Source organism: Mesoplodon mirus (assembly GCF_964341445.2).
Source record: "Mesoplodon mirus genome assembly, chromosome: 6".
Classification (NCBI taxonomy): domain Eukaryota; kingdom Metazoa; phylum Chordata; class Mammalia; order Artiodactyla; family Ziphiidae; genus Mesoplodon; species Mesoplodon mirus.
This window is the reverse complement of record NC_138982.1, coordinates 91452835-91478958: the sequence shown is the minus strand read 5'-3', so window position 1 is coordinate 91478958 and position 26124 is coordinate 91452835. Positions and strand designations below refer to the sequence as shown.

Genomic DNA, 26124 nt, shown 5'->3' with positions numbered 1-26124 from the left:
TACACATTTATTAAATGTTTTATTGCTTTTGTCCAAAGTTGCAGACATTTCTAAACAAATAAAATAAACAGTTGTCAAGGAAAACATAAAACACAATTCTTACATATATGTAATATGTATTCATATTATGCTTAGAAGATTGGTTCTTTTACTATAACTCAATAATAAAATTATCATATAAAATATATCTCAAAGTTCTTTTGGGATGTATATTATCTGCTTTACTGAGTACTGGCTGTAGTGAAGAAGGGGTATAATGTCTTTCTTTTTCAACTCAAGTTTCAAAAGGGGGTGATTCTGTAGTTCTTTGGTGCTTAAAAACCATTGTTTTCCAGTTTTTACAATCTTTTTAGTGAAAACAAAATTTAAGCCTAAATGCTATTTCCATCTTTCTTAGCAGCTCACAGGAATTAAAGAACTCTAGAAATGGTTTCTGAAAGAACAGGAAGAGTTAGGGAATAGAACAGGGAAACATACAAATTGTAAACCAGTCTCCATTTCTAAAACATAAAATTTTCTTACTGTTAAACAAGATGAACTTTACAATAACAAGTGCAGAGGGGATTTTTTTTTAAGAATCTTTTTTTCTTATTAGCATTTTAAAAAATGGAATGTCTTTTCTTTTAATTTTGAGAAGTACTTTCCTTTTTTTCTGAAAGAAGATTGTGTTCTGTACCTGCAGTCACTTTATTTAAAAGTCTTCTGAAAAAGGAGATTATCTTCTTTAAGCAGAGCTTCTAAATAAGTGTCAGTTTGCTCCAGGTCTCCTGCTGGACCGCCCTGGAAAAGAGAAGCAACAATCATAGGAGGGGAAGAAGCTACAGGGTTTATTCCTGTAATCTGGGTGGCCTCGGACCAGTCTTCCCTATGATTCATGTAGCAACAAAACCCAGTTTGCATTTGAATAATGCTTTTAACCTTTTGAAATGTTTTTGCATTTAATCTCATTTTATGCTCACAAGTGGTTAGGAACTTGAATCTTTTTTTTCTTCTTCTTCTTCTTCTTCTTTAGTGGAAATTAGTTCAACTGTGTTTTTTGGGTTTTTTTTTTCCCCCTTCTATTTAATTACTTGTCATATTCCTAAAGCCCCTGCCCTCATTCATTTTTCTGTTATAGGCTCTGATCTTCCATCTTAAAATTCATGAATTTTTAGCCTTAGAGGCAAAACAGACGGGTAGGCATATTCTGACTTCTCTGTTTCTCCTTTTTCCTCTGCAGCAACTTTTCCCACAACCTTTGGCTTGCTGCCCTGATCTGTCCCCTTTTCTCTTTCCCTCAGTTCTCCATTGGGGTAATCTCAAGCTCTCCTTCCTTGAACTTCTTGATCCATGACCAGCTGGACAAATGCTCCCTCTTTACTGACCTAAGTCTCACTCTCTCAGGCCCAAACATGGGATCACCTCATTCTCCAACTGCGCTGATGGACAGGAGAATTTTTAGGAAGGACCTTTCAGAAATAATCCCAATGTTATTATTGTTTCCAATAAGTGTCTGGCGCTATCATAGTTTCTCCATCCCTCATCTGGTTCTATTAAATGTGTTTTTGCTTTGCTCCCTTTGCCCTAGGTTTGCTCAGTCTTCTAACAAGCCTGAATTGTACTGAGTCCCAGCTTTGTAACTAGGACCCTGTTTGGGTTTCCATGATACTGATATTCACTAGGATTTCCAAATATTCACTGACCCCGAGGAATGCCCTGTGTGACCCTTTCTGACACTGACAGCTCTCAGCCTGTTAAGTCTGGTCTAATCCTTTGGCTCCTGCTCTCTACCCTGCAGGCTAGACTTCTTTCTAGGACTCCAGGTTGATCCTGTCCCCAGGTTCTTTTTGTGTGTGTGTGTGGTACGCGGGCCTCTCACTGTTGTGGCCTCTCCCGTTACAGAGCACAGGCTCTGGACGCGCAGGCTCAGCGGCCATGGCTCACGGGCCCAGCCGCTCCGTGGCATGGGGGATCTTCCCGGACCGGGGCACGAACCCGTGTCCCCTGCATTGGCAGGCGGACTCTCAACCACTGCGCCACCAGGGAGGCCCTGTCCCCAGGTTCTTCATGTGCTGCCCCAACCGTCTGTTCCAGCTCCACCGCATCTCATGTGTCTGCTCTACTCCATTGGTAGTTGCTCGGGCAATTAAAGGCACTGAAAATGGAAATTTCAAGTGGGGGATGAGAGTAAACATATCTGGGCAGGAGCCTTTTGAGTACCTCTCCAATGAGACTGGATAAAACATTTCACATTCTGTGGGCTAAAGCCCTTCACCTCTTTACTAAAGTTTGTGAATAAAACAAATTAAGTTAGTATAATTGCTCTGGCTACTATGCGGGAACCCAGGGGTTTGACACGGAAGAGTAAACTACTATTCTTTCATTTTGTTTTTCCTAGCCGAACAGATTTGCTATTGTGAGAACCAAATAATTTTTATGAACTTTCTTGATAGACAGTGGTATTCCGTTACTATGATAAAGAACTTCTTTGGTCTCTCTAGTTGTTCTTGTTAGTGAAACAACAGTCATCACTGAAACCCTATCATGTGAGGCTCCACCAGACCTTTTACATGCAAAAACATTCGCCACCCTCTGCAGCCACAAGAACCCAAAGGAGCTCCACTCAAATCCCACTCTCACAAATTGGCTTAGGCAGTACTGTTGACAGAAGGACAAATATAATTACCATTATGTGAAAACCGTTAGCTTTAATCATCCTTTTAATTTTAATAATGAAACAGTTTAACTGTTGCCTAGACCACCCAAGAAGAGAGGGATCGTCTCTTTTGGCTATATACTTAATCAAAAATACTTTCTGTGTTTTTATTTTGTATTTTATATAAGAGAAATCCCAGAAAATCCAAAGATGTATAGTTTTTGAAAGAGCAATGAACTCTCACACTGACTGAAAACCAAACAGTCGGCTTCAAAGTCCATGCTCATCATGTTCAATACCGATGCTCAGCAAGTTTCCTCGTCTCTCCGCAACCCCCTTCATGGGCAAAGCCGTCCTCCAGGCCTCCAGGCAGGTCTCTCTGGGAGACAGCTCCTGCCCTCTCTCCCTGCATGGACCAGGAAGGACCTGTCTCCTGTTCCAGACTCAGGGCATATGTCTGAGTTTTGTGTGGGTCCTGAGACAATTTTCTCCCTGTCAGACCCTATTTCCATATACTTTTTTAGATTTTTTTTTTTTTTTTTTTAACATAGAAACCGTAATTTATTTCATCAGTCCACTTTTGTGTGTGTGTGTGTGTGGTACGCGGGCCTCTCACTGTTGTGGCCTCTCCTGTTGCGGAGCACAGGCTCCGGACGCGCAGGCTCAGCGGCCATGGCTCACAGGCCCAGCCGCTCCGCGGCATGTGGGATCCTCCCGGACCGGGGCACGAACCCGCGTCCCCTGCATCGGCAGGCGGACTCCCAACCACTGCGCCACCAGGGAAGCCCCTCCATATACTTTTTTAAAGCAGGCTAGATGATATCTAAGGAGCTTCCAGTTTACCATGACAATAAACTGAGCCAAAGGCTAGTCTTGAGGCAGCCCAGAGAGTGCCCAGGTGTCCATCACCAGTGCTGGGGAAGCAACACAAAGTGCTGGGTGCTGAGTGTATGATGCCAAGTTGCTCCAGACACAGACCTGCCCTTGCGGGCCCCCAGAGAGCTCTCTGACCCCCTCTTAGGGAGCTTTCCTAGGAGTCCCACTCAACAACCTTTGTTTATACCCCAAGGAAAGCTGAGAAACACAGTCATAGTTCCTGGGCTCACTGTTGATTTCTCAATTTATTTCTAGCATCTACAGAAAGACTTTTCAACATTGGATATATATACTTTAATTTTTGATGTTTTCTCCCCAGCATTTGTATATGCTGTAGTAGAAGATGGGTCTTTCCTCACTGGCTCAATCTATCATAGAAGCCCAATTCTTTATGCATTCAAATATATAAACAAACAAGAAGAACAGTAATTCATAGTTACATGATATTTTCCAACCTCTCTAACCTCTCCTCTAAGATTAGAAGAGTCTGTTTTTTTAACCTCTGTATTAGGATAAAAATTAAAATATTTTGTTGTCTGAAAAAATTAGAAAAAAATTCCTACTGGAAATATGCTACTGAGGAGACAGCATGATTGAACTATACCAACAGCACAAGCAAAGCTTCTGATTTTTTAAAGGGAAATAATAATAGGCCTTTAAAACAGTGTTCTAATTTATACTTTCAAATTTCACTTATTTGTGATTTCAATATCCATTAAGAGAGAGTTAGGGCTCGGTTAAGTGACTCGTCCAAAGTCATAAGTGGATGACGACATTAGGAGAGGAAGCTAGCCCAGCGCTCTCTACACAACATGTGTTCCTATTACTCAAATAAAATTTCATTTCTTACCAGCTGAAGTTTCTGCAATAATACCGTCAGTTTCACACGAAGATTATTCAGTTTGTCTTCAGTGATTTTTCTTCTTTTTTCACATTGTCCCAGGGATACTTCATTAACCACTCTTCTTCTGTTTGCATCACAGATAATGGATTGCATGGTTTCCTTTAGTTTTTTATCATATTGGACCATGTAAACATTATGGATCTGGGAATGTTTTAAAAACAGTTTTAGTATATTTTTAAAATATTACTTTCCTCCCTAATAGCAGAATATCATATTCCAATTCTACACATATATACCAAGTGTCAACTCTGTACGTATGTACTATGGGTGGTCTACATTTAAGATATGTTGATCCCTTAAGGGACTAACAATCTGATGGAAGAGGAAGAGAAAGAAGGAAAAATGCACAATAGTCCAGTAACTATAATATAAAGAGGCATGCCAAGGTCAGCTCAGAAACCCTTGCTTTGGAATAAAGAATAAACCTAGTAATGCTTGAATTTGTTCTCCTACCAGGGCTACCATATTCTTCAAGGCACAAAGGGGACAGGTGCCTGTGACCACTCACCACAGCACCAGTAACTCATAGATGACGACAGAGTGTCCAGCCACTTGGGGCTTTAAATGTGTGATTTATAACTCAAGTCTGTAGCATCTGAAAAGCACAGAAGCTACAGTAAGAGGAATTCCTAGTCTGCCACTCTCCTTGGGTTCCCTAATCTGATGTAAAGAGTACGGTTATATACTAACGCATGTGACCTTTAGCTAATTCAAGAGTCTTGGTTATTTTCCGAGAGCTCGTGTTGCGCCTGAGACACTCACAGAATAGAAAGAAGTAATGGAGTGGCCAAATGCTTCAATTTCAAAATGACATTAATTGCCTGTATCAACATTTTGAGAGGGCCAGGGGATATTCTGAGAAAAGAGATACAGGGCAAATCCTGTTTTGATAAACATTTGAATGTTTCAGCAGTAAGAAGATTTCTGTATTCTAATAGGCTGGGTTGCCAGGAAAATTGTAAGGTCGCCTCGTTTGTCTTCTGGGTCCACCCTGTCCCCCTTCACCCTCCTCCACTACACTCACTAATACATGCAGGCCCTTCCCCAACACTGACACATCATCCCTTTTAAGCACTCATTGACCTCACATATTTCTCCTTTTTCTATAAAATTCTTTAAACAAACAAACAAAACCCCTTAAGTATACTGAATTCTGTTTAATAGACATTCACCAACTACTTCCTAGATTCGAGGCACTGAATTTTATTATAGATGATGCAGAGATATGTAAGATTCAGTCTTTGCCCTCAAGAAGCTTCTAGTCTACAGAATGAGATAATACAAGTATGTAAATACTGTATCTTTATGGGAGAAAATGTATTGTGCCCCAAGTAAGGCACAGATATTATTAGAGTTGAGAGGCGGGTGTGGAGTCTCCATTAAATAGAAGAGCATTAAAGTTCTGACTTAAGGTATTTGAGTTGGATTGACATCACTAATTTACCTGCAATTATGTATACTATTCATGTGCTATTAACTGAGAGGAATATTTGGGAGCAGGGAGCCAAATACCACTCCACAGTGGTAAACAATGGCCATATATGTGTGCATTTATATATATACACACATACATTCACACATATGTATCATGTGTTGTATTAAAGGTGAGAGTTAATTGTGAAATCTGTAGATTGCCACGTAAAGAAATCTTAGATTTCTTTCGAGACTTACACTGCCTGGATATTTGTGTGAGGGCACAAGGAATTAGACTCTGAAATCCTTGACCTGGCTCTGCTTCTTCTTACCTCATTTCCTGAGTTCTAGGCCTCGCCCTTCCAGGTATACATCAAGCTCCCTCCTGCCACAGGCCCTTTGCCCTTGCTGCTTTCTTTGTTCAGCAGATTCAGCCCCAGATATACACAAGACTCACTTTTGGTCTCAACCAGTATGAAAACATGGCTCAGATAATCCTTGCTCTCTGTATCTGAAATAGCCTCCCCTTTCCCAACACACCATCACTGTCTATCCCCTGGCCTTACCCAATTATTTTATGGCACATCACATTGCATGTTTATTTATGTTTTATTTAAGTGTTTGTTATCTATCTTTCCCTCGGGAATGTAACCTCAATGTAAAAAAAAAAAAAAAATTGGTTTTGTACACCTCTCTATTTCCAACGCCTGTCACGTGGCACTAAATAGTGAAGAGTTAGGACAGCAGATGTTCAGAATTCACAGCAAAGTGACTTCAAATACGAGGGCCAAACCTGCCTTGAAATGCAGGCTACATTCTGAGATCTTGGAGGGGCATCCTTTTTTGAACATGCTCAATTCAACCTAAAAGAAGTTGATGGCTTAAAACTAAGGCAATAACCACCTCCTCCAAAAAGCTTCATAGGTGCTTCCCGTGGAGGCTTCTGTCAAACCCAGGAAGTGAGATCTCCCACAGCCTGAAGGTAGAGTAGGGTAAATAATTCAACACAGCTGGAATAATGAGGACAGAGTCACGGACAGTTCAGATGTCAGCAGCCAATTATAGTTCTTAGTTTTCAGAACTTTAGAATTTTGTAGCTTTTGCCATCCTAAACAATAGCCAGGAAACACTTTCTTGTAAAAAGCAACAACAATAATAAAACAAACCAAAACAAATAAAATTAAAACTATAAAATATGAAAAATAATATTACCTAGAAAAATAACAGTATTGCTCATCAGCAATAAAAAGGAACACACGATTGATATACTTAATGGACCTGAAGGACATTATGTTGAGTGAATAAAGCCAATCATAAAGTGACACCTACTGTATGATACCACTTCGATAACATCCCACAAATGACAAAGTTATAGAGACAGAGAACAGATGAGCAGTTGCCTGGGGTTAGGGGTGTTTGTGTGTGTGGAGTGTGACTATAAAGGGATAGCACAGGGAGATTTTTGTGGCAATGGGAGCTCCTACCCTGACAGTGGTGGTGGCCATACAAATCCACACGTGATAAAACAAGACACACATTTTACCAATTTCAATTTCCTGCTTTTGATGTTGTACTATAAGTATACAATTATGGAAGACATAAGCATTGGAAAAACTAGGATAAAGGGTACAGGGGAGCTCTCTACAATTCTATAATTTGCTGTGTATCTATAATTAATTTTTTAAAAGGTTCAAAAGACAGCACTGTTAATACAGTACAACATTAAGAATGTTTATACAGAGGAAGAACTACAATCCTGCAGCCTGTGGAACAAAAACGACATTCACAGAAAGATAGAAAAGATGAAAAGGCACAGGGCTATGTACCAGATGAAGGAACAAGATAAAACACCAGAAAAACAACTAAATGAAGTGGAGATAGGCAACCTTCCAGAAAAAGAACTCAGAATAATGATAGTGAAGATGATACAGGACCTCAGAAAAAGAATGGAGGCAAGGATTGAGAAGATGCAAGAAATGTTTAACAAAGACCTAGAAGAATTAAAGAACAAACAAACAGAGATGAACAATAAAATAACTGAAATGAAAAATACAATAGAAGGAATCAATAGCAGAATAACTGAGGCAGAAGAACAGATAAGTGACCTGGAAGACAGAATGGTGGAATTCAGAGCTACGGAACAGAACAAAAACAAAAGAATGTAAAGAAATGAAGACAGCCTAAGAGACCTCTGGGACAACATTAAACGCAACAAAATTCACATTATAGGGGTGCCAGAAGGAGAAGAGAGAGAGAAAGGACCTGATAAAATATTTGAAGAGGTTATAGTCGAAAACTTCCCTAACATGGGAAAGGAAATAGCCACTCAAGTCCAGGAAGCGCAGAGAGTCCCATATAGGAAAACCCCAAGGAGAAATATGCCGAGACACATAGTAATCAAAATGTCAAAAATTAAAGACAAAGAAAAATTATTGAAAGCACCAAGGGAAAAATGACAAATAACATACAAGGGAATTCCCATAAGGTTAACAGCTGATTTCTCAGCAGAAACTCTACAAACTAGAAGGGAGTGGAATGATAACTTAAGGTGATGAAAGGGAAGAACCTACAACCAAGATTACTCTACCTGGCAAGGATCTCATTCAGATTTGATGGAGAAATCAAAAGCTTTACAGACAAGCAAAAGCTAAGAGAATTCAGCACCACCAAACCAGCTCTAAAACAAATGCTACAAGAACTTCTCTAAGTGGGAAACAGAAGAGAAGAAAAGGACCTACAAAAACAAACCCAAAACAATTAAGAAAATGGCAACAGGAACATACATATCGATAATTACCTTAAACGTGAATGGATTAAATGCACCAACCAAAAGACACAGGCTTGTTAAATGGATACAAAAACAAGACCCATATATATGCTGTCTACAAGAGACCCACTTCAGACCTAGGGACACATACAGACTGAAAGTGAGGGGATGGAAAAAGATATTCCATGCAAATGGAAATCAAAAGAAAGCTGGAGTAGCAATGCTCATATCAGATAAAATAGACTTTAAAATAAAGAATGTTACAAGAGACAAGGAACGACACTACATAATGATCAAGGGATCAATCCAAGAAGAAGATATAACAATTATAAATATATATGCACCCAACATAGGAGCACCTCAATACATAAGGCAACTGCTAACAGCTATAATAGAGGAAATCGACAGTAATACAATAATAGTGGGGGACTTTAACACCTCACTTACACCAATGGACAGATCATCCAAACAGAAAATTAATAAGGAAACACAAGTTTTAAATGACACAATAGACCAGAGAGATTTAATTGATATTTATAGGACATTCCATCCAAAAACAGCAGATTACACTTTCTTCTCAAGTGCACATGGAATATTCTCCAGGATAGATCACATCTTGGGTCCAAAATCAAGCCTCAGTAAATTTAAGAAAACTGAAATCACATCAAGCATCTTTTCTGACCACAACGCTATAAGATTAGAAATGAATTACAGGGGAAAAAATGTAAAAAACACAAACACATGGAGGTTAAACAATACGTTACTAAATAGCCAAGAGATCACTGAAGAAATCAAAGAGGAAATAAAAAACTACCTAGAGACAAATGACAATGAAAACACGAAAATCCAAAACATATGGGATGCAGCAAAAGTAGTTATAAGAGGGAAGATTATAGCTATACAAGCTTACCTCAAGAAACAAGAAAAATCTCAAATAAACAATCTAATGTTACACCTAAATGAACTAGAGAAAGAAGAAAAAACAAAACCCAAAGCTAGCAGAAGGAAGGAAATCATCAAGATCAGAGCAGAAATAAATGAAATAGAAACAAAGAAAACAACAGCAAAGACCAATAAAACTAAAAGCTGGTTCTTCAAGAAGACAAACAAAATTGATAAACCATTAGCCAGACTCATCAAGAAAAAGAGGGAGAGGACTCAAATTAATAAAATTAGAAATGAAAAAGGAGAAGTTACAACAGACATAGCAGAAATACAAAGCATCCTAAGAGCAACTCTATGCCAATAAAATGGACAACCTGGAAGAAATGGACAAATTCTTAGAAAGGTATAACCTTCCAAGACTGAACTAGGAAGAAAGAGAAAATATGAACAGACCAATCACAAGTAATGAAATTGAAACTGTGATTAAATATCTTCCAACAAACAAAAGTCCAGGACCAGATGGCTTCACAGGTGAATTCTATCAAACATTTAGAGAAGAACTAACACCCATCCTTCTCAAACTCTTCCAAAAAATTGCAGAGGAAGGAACACTCCCAAACTCATTCTATGAGGCCACCATCACCCTGATACCAAAACCAGACAAAGATACTACAAAAAAAGAAAATTACAGACCAATATCACTGATGAATATAGATGCAAAAATCCTCAGCAAAATACTAGCAAACAGAATTCAACAACATATTAAAAGAATCATACACCATGATCAAGTAGGATTGATCCCAGGGATAAAAGGATTCCTCAATATATGCAAATCAATCAATGTGATACACCACATTAACACACTGAATAAAAACCATAGGATCATCTCAACAGATGCAGAAAAAGCTTTTGACAAAATTCAACACCTATTTATGATAAAAACTCTCCAGAAAGTGGGCATAGAGGGAACCTACCTCAACATAATAAAGGCCATATATGACAAACCCACAGCAAACATCATTCTCAATGGTGAAAAATGGAAAGCAATTCCTCTAAGATCAGGAATAAGACAAGGACGTCCACTCTCACCACTATTATTCAACATAGTTTTGGAAGTCCTAGCCATGGCAATCAGAGAAGAAAAAGGAATAAAAGGAATACAAATTGGAAAAGAAGAACTAAAACTGTCACTGTTTGCAGACGACAGGATACTATACATAGAGAATCCTAAAGATGCCACCAGAAAACTCCTAGAGCTAATCAATGAATTTGGTAAAGTTGCAGGATACAAAATTTATGCACAGAAATCTCTTTCATTCCTATATACTAATGATGAAAAATCTGAAAGAGAAATTAAGGAAACACTCCCATTTACCATTGCTACAACAAGAATAAAATACCTAGGAATAAACCTACCTAGGGAGACATAAGACCTGTATGCAGAAAACTATAAGACACTGATGAAAGAAATTAAAAATGATACCAACAGATGGAGAGATATACCATGTTCTTGGATGGGAAGAATCAATATTGTGAAAATGACTATACCACCCAAAGCAATCTACAGATTCAATGCAATCCCTATCAAATTACCAATGGCATTTTTTACAGAACTAGAACAAAAAATCTTAAAATTTGTTTGGAGACACAAAAGACCCCAAAAAGCCAAAGCAGTCTTGAGGGAAAAAATCGGAGCTGGAGGAACCAGACTCCCTGATTTCAGACTAGACTAGAAAGCTACAGTTGTCAAGACAATACGGTACTGGCACAAAAACAGAAATATAGATCAATGGAACAAGATAGAAAGCCCAGAGATAAACCCATGCACCTATGGTCAACTAGTCTATGACAAAGGAGACAAAGATATACAGTGGAGAAAAGACAGTCTCTTCAATAAATGATGTTGGGAAAACTGGACAGCTACATGTAAAAGAATGAAATTAGAACACTCCCTAACACCATACACAGAAATAAACTCAAAATGGATTAGAGACATTAATGTAAGACCAGACATTATAAAACTCTTAGAGGGAAACATAGGAAGAACACTCTTTGACATAAATCACAGCAAGATCTTTTTTGATCCACCTCCTAGGGTAATGGAAATAAAAACAAAAATAAACAAATGGGACCTAATGAAACTTCAAAGCTTTTGCACAGCAAAGGAAACCATAAACAAAACGAAAAGACAACCCTTAGAATGGGAGAAAATATTTGCAAACGAATCAACGGACAAAGGATTGATCTCCAAAATATATAAACAGCTCATGCAGCTCAATATTAAAAAAACAAACAACCCAATCCAAAAATGGACAGAAGACCTAAATAGACATTCCTCCAACGAAGACATACAGATAGCCAGGAAGCACATGAAAAGCTACTCAATATTACTAATTATTAGAGAAATGCAAATCAAAACTATAATGAGGTATCATCTCACACCAGTTAGAATGGGCATCATCAGAAAATCTACAAACAACAAATGCTGGAGAGGGTGTGGAGAAAAGGGAACCCTCTTGCACTGTTGGTGGGAATGTAAATTGATACAGCCATTATGGAGAATAGTATGGACATTCCTTAAAAAACTAAAAATAGAACTACCATATGACCCAGCAATCCCACTACTGGGCATATACCCAGAGAAAACCCTAATCCAAAAAGACACATGCACCCCAATGTTCACTGCAGCACTATTTACAATAGCCAGGTCATGGATGCAACCTAAATGCCCATCAACAGACAACTGGCTAAAGCAGATGTGGTACATATATACAATGAAATATTACTCAGCCATAGAAAGGAACGAAATTGGGACAGTTGTAGAGACGTGGATGGATCCAGAGACTGTCATACAGAGTGAAGTAAGTCAGAACGAGAAAAACAAATATCGTATATTAACGCATATATGTGGAACCTAGAAAAATAGTACAGATGCACCGGTTTGCAGGGCAGAAATTGAGACACAGGTGTAGAGAACAAACGTATGGACACCAAGGGGGGAAAGTGGTAGGGGGGTGGTGGTGGTGGTGGTGGTGGGATGAATTGGGAGATTGGGATTGACATGTATACACTAATAGGTATAAAATAGGTAACTAATAAGAACCTGCTATATAAGAAAATAAAAATAAATTTTAAAAAAAGACTGTTTATACAGCATGCTACATTCAAAATCATATTCAGTCTCTCAACGTTCACTATTTTGTAACCAGCAAACTATATTTCCTTCAAGCACTAACGGCCAGTTTAGCCAGTTTCCTGATTTATGCTTCCTCCTTTCTCAGGCTAACACCTCAATGAGGTTTCTATAAAAGGTAACAATTTTGACAACTTTTAAAGCTCAATATAAAAGGACTTCTGGTTGTTTTAACATTTTTTTTTTTTTTTTTTTTTTTTTTTGCGGTATGCGGGCCTCTCACCGTTGTGGCCTCTCCCGTTGCGGAGCACAGGCTCCTGACGCGCAGGCTCAGCGGCCATGGCTCACGGGCCCAGCTGCTCCATGGCATGTGGGATCTTCCCAGACCGGGGCACGAACCCGTGTCCCCTGCATCGGCAGGCGGACTCTCAACCACTGCGCCACCAGGGAAGCCCTGTTTTAACATTTTAATTAAGGTGAGTAGAGAACTGTAACAGGATGAGAGGCTTAGTTCTGCTGGTTGAACTCACTCTTGTAGTGGTATTTGCGGCAGATCAAAAATGGAATTCTTCCAAACCCCATTAATTCAGAATGGAATTAGGATTTGAAAGAAAGGATATTCAACTGAGATTTTAATTTTCTGCCTTGAATTTAAAAAGTCAGAGCTCTGGCAGCTCTGGAGCTCCAGAATCCTAATAAGTTTGCACAAAGTAAGGCAGGACTACAAAATCTATAGATTTTGCACCCTATTTACAAGAATATGCATGTGTTTGTGTGGGCAGACACTACAGCAGAAACAATCAACTTTGAATCAATGCACCATAGTAAGGTCCAGATGCATTCAAAGCTACTTTTTTTTTTTTTTTTTTTTTTTTTTTTTTTTGCTGTACGTGGGCCTCTCACTGTTGTGGCCTCTCCCGTTGCGGAGCACAGGCTCCGGACGCACAGGCTCAGCGGCCATGGCTCACGGGCCCAGCCGCTCCGCGGCATATGGGATCCTCCCAGACCGGGGCACGAACCCGCATCCCCTGCATCGGCAGGCAGACTCTCAACCACTGCGCCACCAGGGAGGCCCATACGACCAAAGCTACTTATTGATGTTGCTAGGATGTGAGAGGATTGCTAATTTCAAGGATTCGATAATCTAGTTTGGGAGAAAATAAAATACAGGAAACTACTGTAATACAAGGCAGAAAATTTAATTAATGCTCAAGTAGAGTTTTAAGGTTCTCTCAGAACACAGAAGTCAAGCCTAATTTCACACGGAGAGACGGAGGTAGGCTTGACGTAGAAGGTAGCATTGATCAGGCTGTACAAAGGGTGGGCAGGATTTCCAGAGACCAACCGTGGCCTGGGAGAGTGGAGAAGAGTATTCAGGGAGACAGCACGGGGAAATGCTCAGAGGCAGGCCAGTCTAGTAGGTTGGAGCAACTCCATTTTGGATGGAGCAGATGGCTTGCAAGAGGAAAGAATAAAAGATGGTGGTTCAGGTTGGGTTGCAAAGGACCACCAATGCTGTCATGAATCATCTTCTACTCTAATAGTTATGGACACTGCTGATGTGGTCCGGGCGAGGTGACCAAAAAAGTTTGTGCCTTACAAAGGGTCCTCCCTTTATTAAACGTACACACCTTAAAGCAAGGTGCATAGAGTTAACCCTACATGGATTGCAATAAATGATTTCAATAGTTTTTATAACCATCCACTTAAAGCTACTAATCATTAATAAAGTCCTTAAGACCAGTTTCATGTGAAGAAAATCATGATTCCAATTGTTCTGTATTTTGCTTGCAACATCTCCATGTCAACAGGAACTCATGGTCTCTCGACTGTTTATCTTGCTTTGCTTCTTTGAATCCCACTTGCCCTGAACATGACGAGGATTCTACTCATCATCTGTGCTAACACCTTGAATAAACACTTATTCAGTCTGGCCTCCAAGACCCAACAACTTGGCTCCATTACTGAGTGTAGACACTGAAAAAATATCATTTAGAAACAGACGTGAAGGACATGTATAAGCTTGGATACGCTGAGATGTATGATAAACTAATTCTTAGCAAATTTCTAAGTTTTTTAGTGTAAATAGTTAAATCAGAGTTCCCTAACCAGTAGATAAGGATGTGTCAAGAGATCCAGGAACCTTACTGGTGATTTGTCAAGCTGGCTGCCACAGACAGAGTTGGGACAATTCCCGGTGGGACAGTAAACAACCTGCCTACCACATGCCCTCCCCACACCATATTTTACTGTCAGCATCTCCCCATATACATCTCACCATGTAATGTCAAGGTCTCTAGTAAGTAAACAATAATTCTTTTATGCCAATAGGCTGAGAAGCTGTAGTATACCTATTGCAAGTAATACTTGCAAACTTTATCATAAGGATGAAGTATTACAGTCTGGATAAGAATGAGATGGAATAAATGAGGTAGTGAAAAGAGCTTTGGAGTGGCACAAATCTGGGTTCCAATCCTGAATCTACTACTTACTTGCACCATGACACTGGAATGTTATCTTTCTGGTTCTCCACTTCCTCATTACTAACACGGAGACAGTGGCACCTATACATCCCCAAGCTGTGAGAAGTAACTGAAGTAACATATATAAAAGGCCTAGTGTAGTGCCTGGAGCTAGTGGCTCCTAATCAGTCACAGTGTTAGATTTGCTGGTGAAAATAATACTAGTAAAAAAAAAAATAATAGTAGTGCTAGAATAGGGTCAAAAGTATGTTGGAAAAAAGCTGTCTTTTACTCTAATTAGGAAATGACAATTAAGTCTTCACAATGAAAATGTTCAATTACTGCTCTTTCAACAAAATGCTACTCAGAAAATAAATTCACTTTTCAGTTGAACAATGATGAGAAATTAAGAACCACAATATTCCTTCATTTCCAGTTGCTTATCACAGGCCAGTAGGCACTCAGGCAGAAATATCAGAGGCAAATATATCAACAGGGGTATTACATTTAGGCACACCCTAAAATCCAAACACTTTGTGACACAGCCTTTCTAGGAAGAAATCTAGTTTAGGTTCTAATTTTCATTTCAAGCTTGCCTAGTTATATGCTTTGGGGAACTTACTTCCCAATTCTGTTTCATTTATAAAACATGAATATTCCAATATATTCCATTCCCCACAAAAGAGAGGAGGCGGCGCCTGTGCTTACAGCTGTGCTGTGCACAGTTCCAGGGAGCACCGTTCACCTCCCAGTCTTTACAGATTTGCATATCCTTATGAGCGTTTTCCAGAAGAGGGCTGTAAACGTAAGCACTTGGAAGAAGATGCCAGTGTGTGTGCTGGTGACACAGCTGCTGCACCTGTTTGAGCAAACACAGGTGAAGTGTCAGCGGAGACCTAAGCATCTCAATATTGATCCTGGTGCCATGAAAAGTTCTAGACTGTGTGGCCTCCATGAAGTATCTGGGAACCTCAGTGGCTGTACGGGCTCCAGTGCTAGTCCCCTGTGTTAGCTGGGCCAGTTTCACATCGTGGAGTCTCAGTTCCCTTGAGTGTGATTTAAGGAAGTTGAGGGCATATGATTTTTTGAGATATTTCTCTACTAGAACTGAAGGACTCTATGGACTCTTCCCTGCCGCTGCCCAGGAAATCTTTAAGAACTAGATACACGGTATTATAAGAAAACTGTAAAAACAACAACAACAACAAAAAAAAAAACAAAAAAAAATCTACCCAGAGAGAAAGGTTGTAATGAAACACACCAAAAAATACCAGTGATCTTGGAATGGTTTGGGGCTATGGATGAATTTCTTAAAATTCCTTTTACTTTCTTTTATTAGCATTATTTTATAGCTGCTTTTAAAATAGAAAACTCATAAACTTGAAAAAGCTGTTGATAGAATTTTAAAAACCCAGAGAGATATCAAATTGTCCAAAATAATTAAAGACTTTTGTACAAAAGATTTCTGATTTAGCACAGTGTCTCGAGGATCCAGTGAACCTATTGCTTAAAGACTCAGAATGTCATGTTTCCTGTTCAAAATATAGTCCTACTCCAAGTGTTTCATAAGCTTTATGGTTTGGAAACATTTGCATCTTTAAAACTCAAAAAGATGTTGCTTTGCGGCATCTGATATGCTACAGATTAATCTAAGTCTTGATAAGTAAATGCAAACAGATTAATCTAAGTCTTGATAAGCAAATGCAAATTTGATTTCCTTTCAAACCTAACATTTGGAAATGTATATTATTTCTCCTTTGGAATACAGGATCATTTAGAATATAAATGATTACGTTAAAAGGAAGCTTACCTGGTTGAAACACATTTTCAGCTTTTTGTTTGTCTGCTCTGGGCATTGCTCCAGCTGTTTTCATAAATGATAACAGAACAGGATATTAACTTTTAGGGAATGAGCTGTCTACAGTAGAGTTATAACATGCAAGTACCTAGTATAAAAAAGCATCAAAGCCTAGAACTTGCCAACATTGGTGCTGTGGGTCTTTTAAGCCAGGGTCTAATTATATTATACAACATGGTTTTAAAATTTCACAGATGAAAAAGAAAATCAAGGTGAGGGAAAAGTAAATGATAAATAATAAAGCCGTTGGAGTCTAGATATTTTGGATGGGGACGCCACAGAAATAGACCAGGGAGAGTCACTGGCATGTGGGATAGTATTTAAAGTCAGAGACTAGCTGAGGTCACCTAGAAACAACATTTAATAGAGAGAAGAAAGTGGTCCAGGGACAAGCCCTCAGACACACCGACATTTAGAAACCAAATAGAGAAGGAGCTGCCAGCACAGAGGATGGGAGGGAGGGAAGCAGGAAAATGAGAAGTGTGTTGTCATGGAAGCTACATAAAGAAAATGCTTCAAGAAAGAGAGAGTGGTCAGCTGGGCTGCAGAGGTCAGGTCAGTGACTACTGCACTTGTCAGCACAGTGGTCATGGTGGTTTGACAAGACAGTCCCAGTGACGTTGCTGAGTCAGAAGCCTCACGGGAAAGAATGAGGTGAGAGTAGATGGTGAAGAAGCAGAGACAATGATGTAGGACTTCATCTAGGATCAGATGAAGACATATGGCACCTCTGCAAATTAATCGTGTGGTGCTCTTTTCACTGATAGCTTTTCATGTGTATCCATCCCTTCCACAAGCAACACCGAGCATGAGGGTGGAGAAGGAGGCCCCCACCCTCCTGTACCTGGAGGGGCTCTTCCAGTCCCGTGAGCAGCTCTGGCGGCCTGAGGCCTGCACCCCCCACTCAGCTTCACCACAGCCTGCTGTGACTCAGCAGCTCAGGGACCGCCCACTGTGGGCCAGTGCCAGGCTCACCCTGTGCACCCCAGGTAGCTGCTGATCAAAGTTTTCCTTCCCATCATATATAGTATTGCCTCTGAAAGGAGATTTGGTAAAGGCAATTTTCTTCATCTTTCCCTGTGATGTCTTAGTGATTCTAACCCAATCTTCGCCTCAGTTCCTCATAAAAGGTAGCTGAGGAAGTGTATCTAAGGGATAGGAACTATTTTTGGTGCAGGGAGAGAAGTTAAGGACTATATCCTGTCTCTTTTCATCTCAGAGACTGACTATACCCTCAGTCTGTACAATCTTCCCAGAGTTTATTTAAATCTTGGCCATGCTGGTTTCCAATGCAGCTTTAATTCCGAGTTACCCACTTAGTACAAAGATCCCCATCCTCATTCACTTAAGCTATTCTAGGTCCTCTCATTGGTAACCCTTTACATTTTTCTTCACTGAAGATTCAATTCAGGGTGTTCTGTCATTCCCTCAAAGTTCAAAAAAAAGTCAGCTTGCCTCCAAACTTGCTGTAAGTTCCTCCAGAGATATGTGGCCAGGTTCTGATGGTAGACAATACTCAGGGAAAAAATACAGAAGAATCTCCCTAGGAATATAAGCACAGCAGAGATGAGAATATAGCAGGAAAAGAGATGCAGCGCTCATGTGTCCGAACTGGCTCTATCTCCTGGGTTTTGTTAAATATCTTGGCAAAGATGAACATTTGTGCCTGCCAAATAGTTTGTTTTTATAACTGGCATCAAAGTGTTCTTCAAAAGGCATTGGCTGGGGAGAGGGAGGTGACCATGGCTATAAAAGGGCAACAGGAAGAATCCTTGTGGTGATGGAAGTCTTCTGTATCTTGACTGTGTCAATGTCAATATCCTAATTTCCATATTGTTCTATAGTTTTGCAAAATGTTACCATTGGGAGAAACTGGGTAAAGGGTACAGGGGATATCTCTGTATTATTTCTTAACAACAGCACAGGAATCTACATTTATCTTAAAATAAAATGTTTATTAAAGCAAGCAAGCATGAGCTCACAATGCCCGTCCATAACCAAGCAGTCCAGGAAAGCCTTGCACCTACTTGAATTTCTCCTTGGCAGAGAACTAAGTCAGCATTGCAAAATTCCTGGAGGAAAAGAGGCTGACTACAGGCTTACTGACTTTTTCCCTAAGAAAACCAAAGAACTTAACTCTTTGGAGTAATTCTTTCATCGGGGCCTCCGGGCCTACTCCTAGAAATCATACATGGACCCTGCTCTTTCCAGACAGCCATGGTCATTGTTCTGACAGGTGCTTCATTTTGTCAAAAGGCAGGAGCACCCCACCCTTCTAGTGTGATGACTTTTCTAGGATTAATCCCCTAGATGACATACATTTCATTCCTGGGAGAATATGAAATCTAGAAATTTACAGTTACCACATCTTAAAAGTATACAGAGTGTTTTATGTTGAAGTGTTCCAAGAACTTCATGTATATTACCCAAGGGATTTACAAAATTTTTCAATTATAAAATAACATGGCACACAAAGGATAAAACAGCTATTTCTTATATAATTTACATTCCTAGTATTTTAATTATATTATTTGTGGCAATATTCATTTGTAATTTTAAGGAGATTCAATCCAAAAAGTTAAAAATCCTCAGTATTTCACAACATCAAATGTAACACACACACACACACACACACACACACACACAGTCCTCAGAATTATTTGCCTGGCTGGCAAGAAGATGAGTAGGGAAGAGGCAGGATGAGAAAAGGCTTCTGGGTATTTGAGCTGAGCAGAAATCAGATGGCACAGAAAGAAAAGCTTCAAGTGGAGTCCCTGGGAAAGGAGGCCTGTGGTCAAGTTTATGGTAGGTTTGGTCGAGAAGTGGTAAGAGGTATTTTTAAATACAAACCACCTCTTTCTTCCCCTAAATCCAGCCTCCCTTCCTCCAATACAGGGTTGAAACCCCTGTACTTGTCCTGAGTATGGGTCCTTTTCATGGTGAGTATAAATTCTGTGGGGTTTAGATTTAGAGCTAATCAGCAATCTTCCAAGGAAGTATTTCTAGAAAAACAAATATTCGGAGGTGGTGGCATTTGGTGGGGAGTGGGAAAGGGTGAAGGGGCAGGTTGGGGAGAGACAAAGTTCTGAATTAGTTCTGGATTATTCTCAGTCTGTGAAATCTCTACATCAAAATTTACATGAAACACCATTATAGTCTGAATAATGTCTCACATGTGTGTACTATTATTTCTAAAGACAGATAAAGAGACAAAGACACACACAGAGAGGAGAGATTATTTTAAAGTGAAACACTTTATGTAAAGGTTTTATTGGAATCACTTGTCACAAGTAGCTCATCATGTTGTATTTTCTCAATATCCTCAAGCTCATTAATTCCACAGACATTCTCTGAACGCTACTAAAAGAAAGCCTTTATCTAGTGCACCTTCCAGAGCCTGGCATCGTGCCCCATGCTAGGAACCCAATACATTCTTATTGCACTGAATTCAGCCTAGTAGGGAACGCAGACAAGGAAGCAAACTATTCCAATACAGTGTGACAGAAGCTAGAATGGGAATGCAGCACCATGGCTACCTAGAGGAGGGGCCCAAATTCGTATTTGGGAAGCCCCAAAAAGGAAGGGTAGGAGTCAGCTAGCTGTGCGGGGCAGGGGGGGTACAGCCTGTGAAGAAAGAATGCCAGGCCAACTGCACTATATTTTGGGGAACTGAGTATTTTCTGACGGTATTGAGCACCCTGGTCAGATTCATCCATTCTTTATAAAGTGCTGGAAATGTGCTAAGTGTTGCTATAGGCTTCATATACAAAACTTCATGTCATCTTTATGGAAGCTCTTTGATTGAGGACCTATTCCTATTTTGAACCTCTCTGGTTCCCTAATTGTTAAGGATCCTCATCTCCACGCCCACCTGTACTCTCCTTTGCCCCTCTCCCTCCAAGACCTTAGTATCCACCTTTGTACTCTCTCCTCCATCTCACTTCTGCTAAACGGCTCTTCCCTTAGGGATTCTGTCCCACGAGACTGAGTGGAGAGGAAGACAAATTATCCTGCTCCTGTAGTCTCTAAGCACAAACGCACAGACCTCCACATTTTCCTTTTCCTGAAAAATTAATCCAGGAAAACTGTTAGATCCTCTTAAAAACTGTAAGCTACCAAAAATCATAAATGTGGGGGCTGAATGTAGATGCTTAAGAACTCTTTAAAAATTCCTTCATTTATTGTCTTGAGTCCCTTTCTTCGATGCAATTCTTCAATGACACCTTCTTTTGTTCCTGAGGAGGGTACATATTATCAAACTTCTCTCCACCCTCAAACTTCAGGTTTCCTTTAAGACAGAAACAGTGATCCTCTAATTCACAAAAGGTCCTTCAAGGATGTGCTCAGCACAGAACTATAGGAATAACCTGGTGTCTGGAGTATCCAAGTGGATACTGTGTATTTTGGAGGGACTTAAGAACCAAGAGCTACTATTCAAGGGGAGTCTTTTCTTACCAAGAACACCCCTTCTTCCCTTGGAGGTTTTATTCATAGTTCCACCTCCAAACTTGCTCATAAAATCAGGAATTTGTCTTTATTAACATTGTCTCTCTTCTTGGGGATTCAAGAAATAAGTAACCTGAAGATCTTCCAGAGCTATTGTTTGTACCCAGGACTGTAATAGGTTCTTGCTATAATGCTCATTTCAGTTGAATTCCTACAGAAACCATATCCACATCTACAAGTTTGAGTTGGAAATTTTTATAGAGTTCAACGAGCTGAGCTACAACACTAAATCAGCTCTGTCTCCATATATGATGACCAAGCCTTGAAAAGGTCCAGCTAAGGCCCATTTCCTTTTCAATCCATGGTCATATCCTTTCTCAACAGGGTAATTTTTCCTTAAGAAAAATCTTTCTTGCATTAATATAACTCTGCTCTCTCTAGACATGAGTGGAGATACACAGAGGTTCCTGGGTATCCTGCTGTTCTTTTTAAAGAGTAAATAGTTAATAACAAGCTTGGTCTTGGCTAAGGAGAAGGGCAAGCCTCCTACTTCAGGTAGAGCGAAACTCCCTCCTTCAACCCAGTGAAAGGCTATGGAAATGGCATGGCTCTACTTTCTAAAACCAGGAGTCAGGTCCTGGTTTTTGATAGACCTCAATTGCTAATGCTTTTTTATTTATTTATTTTTGTGGTCTTTTCTTTTGCTTCAGTAACTGGCAGCCAACTGTAAAAAGCGACTTTCTTTTTAAGTTTTATTTTTGGTATTTTAAAAAGTTAAGATAACATGAAGCATGTTTGCACTTTTGTAGAGGTGACATAAATGAAGCCTGACTTATGTCAAGTTTACATATACAACGATAAACTAAAACAAGGCATTATAGGTTAGCATTTGTGAGTAAGGACTATGAGACCAGACTGCCAATATTCAAATCCCAGCTCTACCACTTAAGAGTTATGTAATGCTGGGCAAATTACTTAACCTCTGCATACCTCAATTTTCTCATCTGTAAAATGGGGATAATAAAAGCATCTATTTATAGGGTTGCTCTAAGGTTTAAGTGAGTTAACATATGCAGAGCCCTTAGGACAGTGCCTGGCACATAGTAAGTGCATAAAAGTATTATTGTTATTGTTGTTGTGGTTGTTGAAAGCGATCTGAGATTTGATACTGCTTCAATATTTAGGACCATTTGATAAAATTTAACAATCTGGATCTCAGTTTACCTTATTTACCTCTGACTTATTCACACAACTCAGTTGCACCCCATTATTTGAAAATACTTTAACATCCAGTAGTACTATTCACTGCTTTTTACATTAATCCCTTTCAATTTAACTAAAATTATTTTTGAAAATCTACCAATACACATTGGACACAGTGTGGAAAATTCAATCTGTTTTCAATGGAGTTAATACACATAAAACAAAACATAATGCAAGATAGGAAAATGTTAAACTGAGCATAATCGGGTGATAAAAACGGCCAATAAGAATGACTATTTTTTATTAATTTATAACATGAATCTAATAGAAGAGGCCCATTTAGCAGTGTAGGAAGGGATAAGGATGATGTCATGTTCAAGGTGAACCAAGTGGAGGGAACACTCCACACAATTCAAAGGGCCTGACTGCTCTCTTATCTGTAACAAGCAACGCAAGTCTGGTGAACAACTGTGAGTGTAAAGAACATGGTCCCCTCCACACTGTACATGGCCAGCCACAATCTTCATGCCTGCAGGAATTTAAAGTCTAGTAAACACAAGGACTAATATGTGGACCAGACAATAGAATAGTGCAGTACAGGCAAGAAAACATAAAGAAGACAAGAAATCTGTTTTCACTGGTGAAATGTGAGAAAACATATGACATGCTGCCAAAGGCAAAAGAGAAAATTGGTAAACGAGGAGCTCCTTTTGTTCCAGTTAAAGCCTTGTGTTGTGTACACAAGGCTGTGTACACATTGTGTACAATTCTTTTCCCACTGAATATTTTTATAAAACAATCACCACAAAAAAATTCAAGCTGGTACAGAAAGGAGCTTATTTATCACTTCATTTGGCTTTCAGAGTGTTCAGTTGATAATAGTATGATGATTTCAAGTACTAAAGATTCTACATGTTCATTAGGGAGATGGTTTCTGGGAAATTTAAATTTTCTAGTGATGCCTAATTATAGAGGTGGATGTACCTTAAAGCCTTAGTACACTCAATCAGATTATCTCCTTTTTGATCACATGTAACTCATTAAAATTAATAAAGATGATACACTTAGAGACAGAACAAAAATTAGCCAAGAAAAAATAAAGAAAATGATAATGCACAGTTGTACATCCAAACTCTGCTGCAACACAACCAGGCAAATCTCTCCAGGTTCATAGTGCAGAGAGTAGCAAAGCATGTGTGGGTGTCTGTGTGTGTATATGTAGTGAATATTACAAAAAGTGTGTGTGTATATATGTAAGTATGTACATATATATGTGTGAGTATATATATACACTGTGATTAAGAGCAAGAGATTCCAAATCAGGGAGCCCTGTCCTTAGTAGCTGTGTAATTGTCTTTGTGATTTTGAGTGTTACTTAGTTTCTCTTTTTCAGTTTAGCATTAAAAAAAAATAAATAAATAAAAATAATACCAGTCCTGTAAGTTTATCTACGGAGCTAATGTATACAAAGCACTTAGGTGACTGTGTAAAATATAATAATGATTCATAAATAGTGGCTATTATTATCATCAAGAAAGCCTGGTTCACTTGAAGCAATGTCCCAATCATTGGACATGTCATATCCATACATTTTTTAATAATATGCACACATTTATTCAGATATACACAGGCATACTGATATATAATTTTTCCATACTACCATGTCTTAGGGACCAATTGACATGCCTGAATCTCAGAACTAGTGAGTAAGAAACCAGGATTCAAACCTAAGGCTACCGAACATCAAGGATGAGGATCTTACATACTAGTCTGGACAAACATTGACAGAAGGCAAGACGATGGTTGGAGAATCCCATTTTCTAGGGACTATACTGTAGGCCACCGCAGTATGAGACTGACACCCATCCAGATCACCGGATGAATGGCCTTTTCAACCTCATAATATTCGTACAACCCTGAGGTCTGGCTTGCTTCTGTCCCGTTCCCAGGCTTGTGCAAGCTTGCCAACCCAGACACTGTGCAGATCTGGTAGTCAGAACTTACTGTTCAGGAATGCAGCACTCTGGCTTCACTCCTTGATCAGTGACTTGTCTCTGGATCCCTAGTGTCATCAGTGAAAATGTGTCCTGATGCAAAGTCCCAGGTGGATCCACCTGAATATAACAAGAGCATCCTCCTTTCTCCTAGGGCAGGACGGATGTTAGGGGTGTGTTCCTAAAGGATGGTGGGTGGGGCCTTCACCCATGTAAGCACAGCCCCGCAGCCCTAGACACTGCCACAGAAACTTCCATAAAGCCCAGGGCAACTGCAGAATGGAGTTTATGGCTTCCAGTAGTTTGCAGTCTACTGTCACACACAGGACCCTAGACCCTATCCTGGACCTGCATAGGGGCCATAGCTCCCTATATATATGCCTCACCTCTAACTTTCTCTTCCTCCCCGTTTCTATCCTTTGCCAACTCCTTTCTTCAGGAAGATTTTGTCAGTCACTGATCAGAAAGTCAAAGTAACATCCTAAGGGAAAATACTATTCCAGCTAGAGCATGTTGTGTATTTCCCTCTGCTGGAAGCCTCTTACCTCACCCAGGCCCCTCAAAGCTTGTGAAGCCCAACCAAACCTATTGGCTGTACTAATTTAGCGGTGCTTCTGCTCCTGCCCCCCGCCCACTCATATGACACCTATTTGAGAGCACTCTTCTGTATACTAACTTCTTTGGCTTGACTGTAAAGCCCCCTCCTATCATTGGTCCCTACCTGGAAAAACTCTGAACCTTGGACTTTATGCCCTCCCTGTCTCCATCCTTTGAGAACTGAGATCCAGACATTTAATCCCTCATTAACCATGTCCATAAATGTTAAGATTCTACACTGAACCAAAAAGTAAAACTCAGTTTCCCTCAATAAGTTCAGTATCTAAAGCTACAAAAAGAGACTTTCTAGAAGGCCATAATGTCATGAGGGTCTTCGTGAGACAGGAAAAAAAAAAAGAGAAAGAACGGAAAGAAAGGGAGGGAGGGAAGAAGGAAGGAAGGAAGAAATTCAGTAAGAATTCTTTTTTTTTTTTTTTTTTTGCCCCGTTCATTTTTGGGTTTTTTTTTTAAACATCTTTATTGGAGTATCATTGCTTTACAATGGTGTGTTAGTTTCTGCTTTATAACAAAGTAAATCAGCTATACATATACATATGTTCCCATATCCCCTCCCTCTTGCATCTCCCTCCCACCCTCCCTATCCCACTCCTCTAGGTGGTCACAAAGCACTGAGCTGATCTCCCTGTGCTATGTGGCTGCTTCCCACTGTCATACAGAGTGCAGTAAGTCAGAAAGAGAAAAACAAATACCAAACGCTAACACATATATATAGAATCTAAAAAAAAAAAAAAAAAAAAGGTTCTGAAGAACCTAGGGACAGGACAGGAATAAAGACGCAGACGTAGAGAATGGACTTAAGGACATGGGGAGGGGGAAGTGAGATAGTGGCATGGACATATATACACTACCATTCATCTTTTTTTAATAGCCCTTTCTGTCCTGTCTTCTATCCTTACAGATCCTGGTTCTTTATTACACTGGAGAGAGGAT

At 39.6% G+C, this 26124-nt stretch overlaps 1 protein-coding gene across 1 annotated transcript in view; it reads right to left on the bottom strand.

The window, feature by feature from the left end:
- Positions 1-687: 687 nt before the first annotated feature.
- MORC1 (MORC family CW-type zinc finger 1) overlaps positions 688-26124 on the bottom strand; it is a gene marked incomplete at its 3' end in the record, with an annotated part of 191442 nt that continues 166005 nt past the window's right edge. The window contains exons 23-26 of the mRNA XM_082626190.1: positions 18389-18476; positions 16886-16939; positions 4362-4556; positions 688-780 (exon numbers count right to left, since the gene is read on the bottom strand). Of these exons, the coding sequence (XP_082482316.1) occupies positions 688-780; positions 4362-4556; positions 16886-16939; positions 18389-18476 (430 nt within the window). The remainder of the gene's footprint in view (positions 781-4361; positions 4557-16885; positions 16940-18388; positions 18477-26124) is intronic.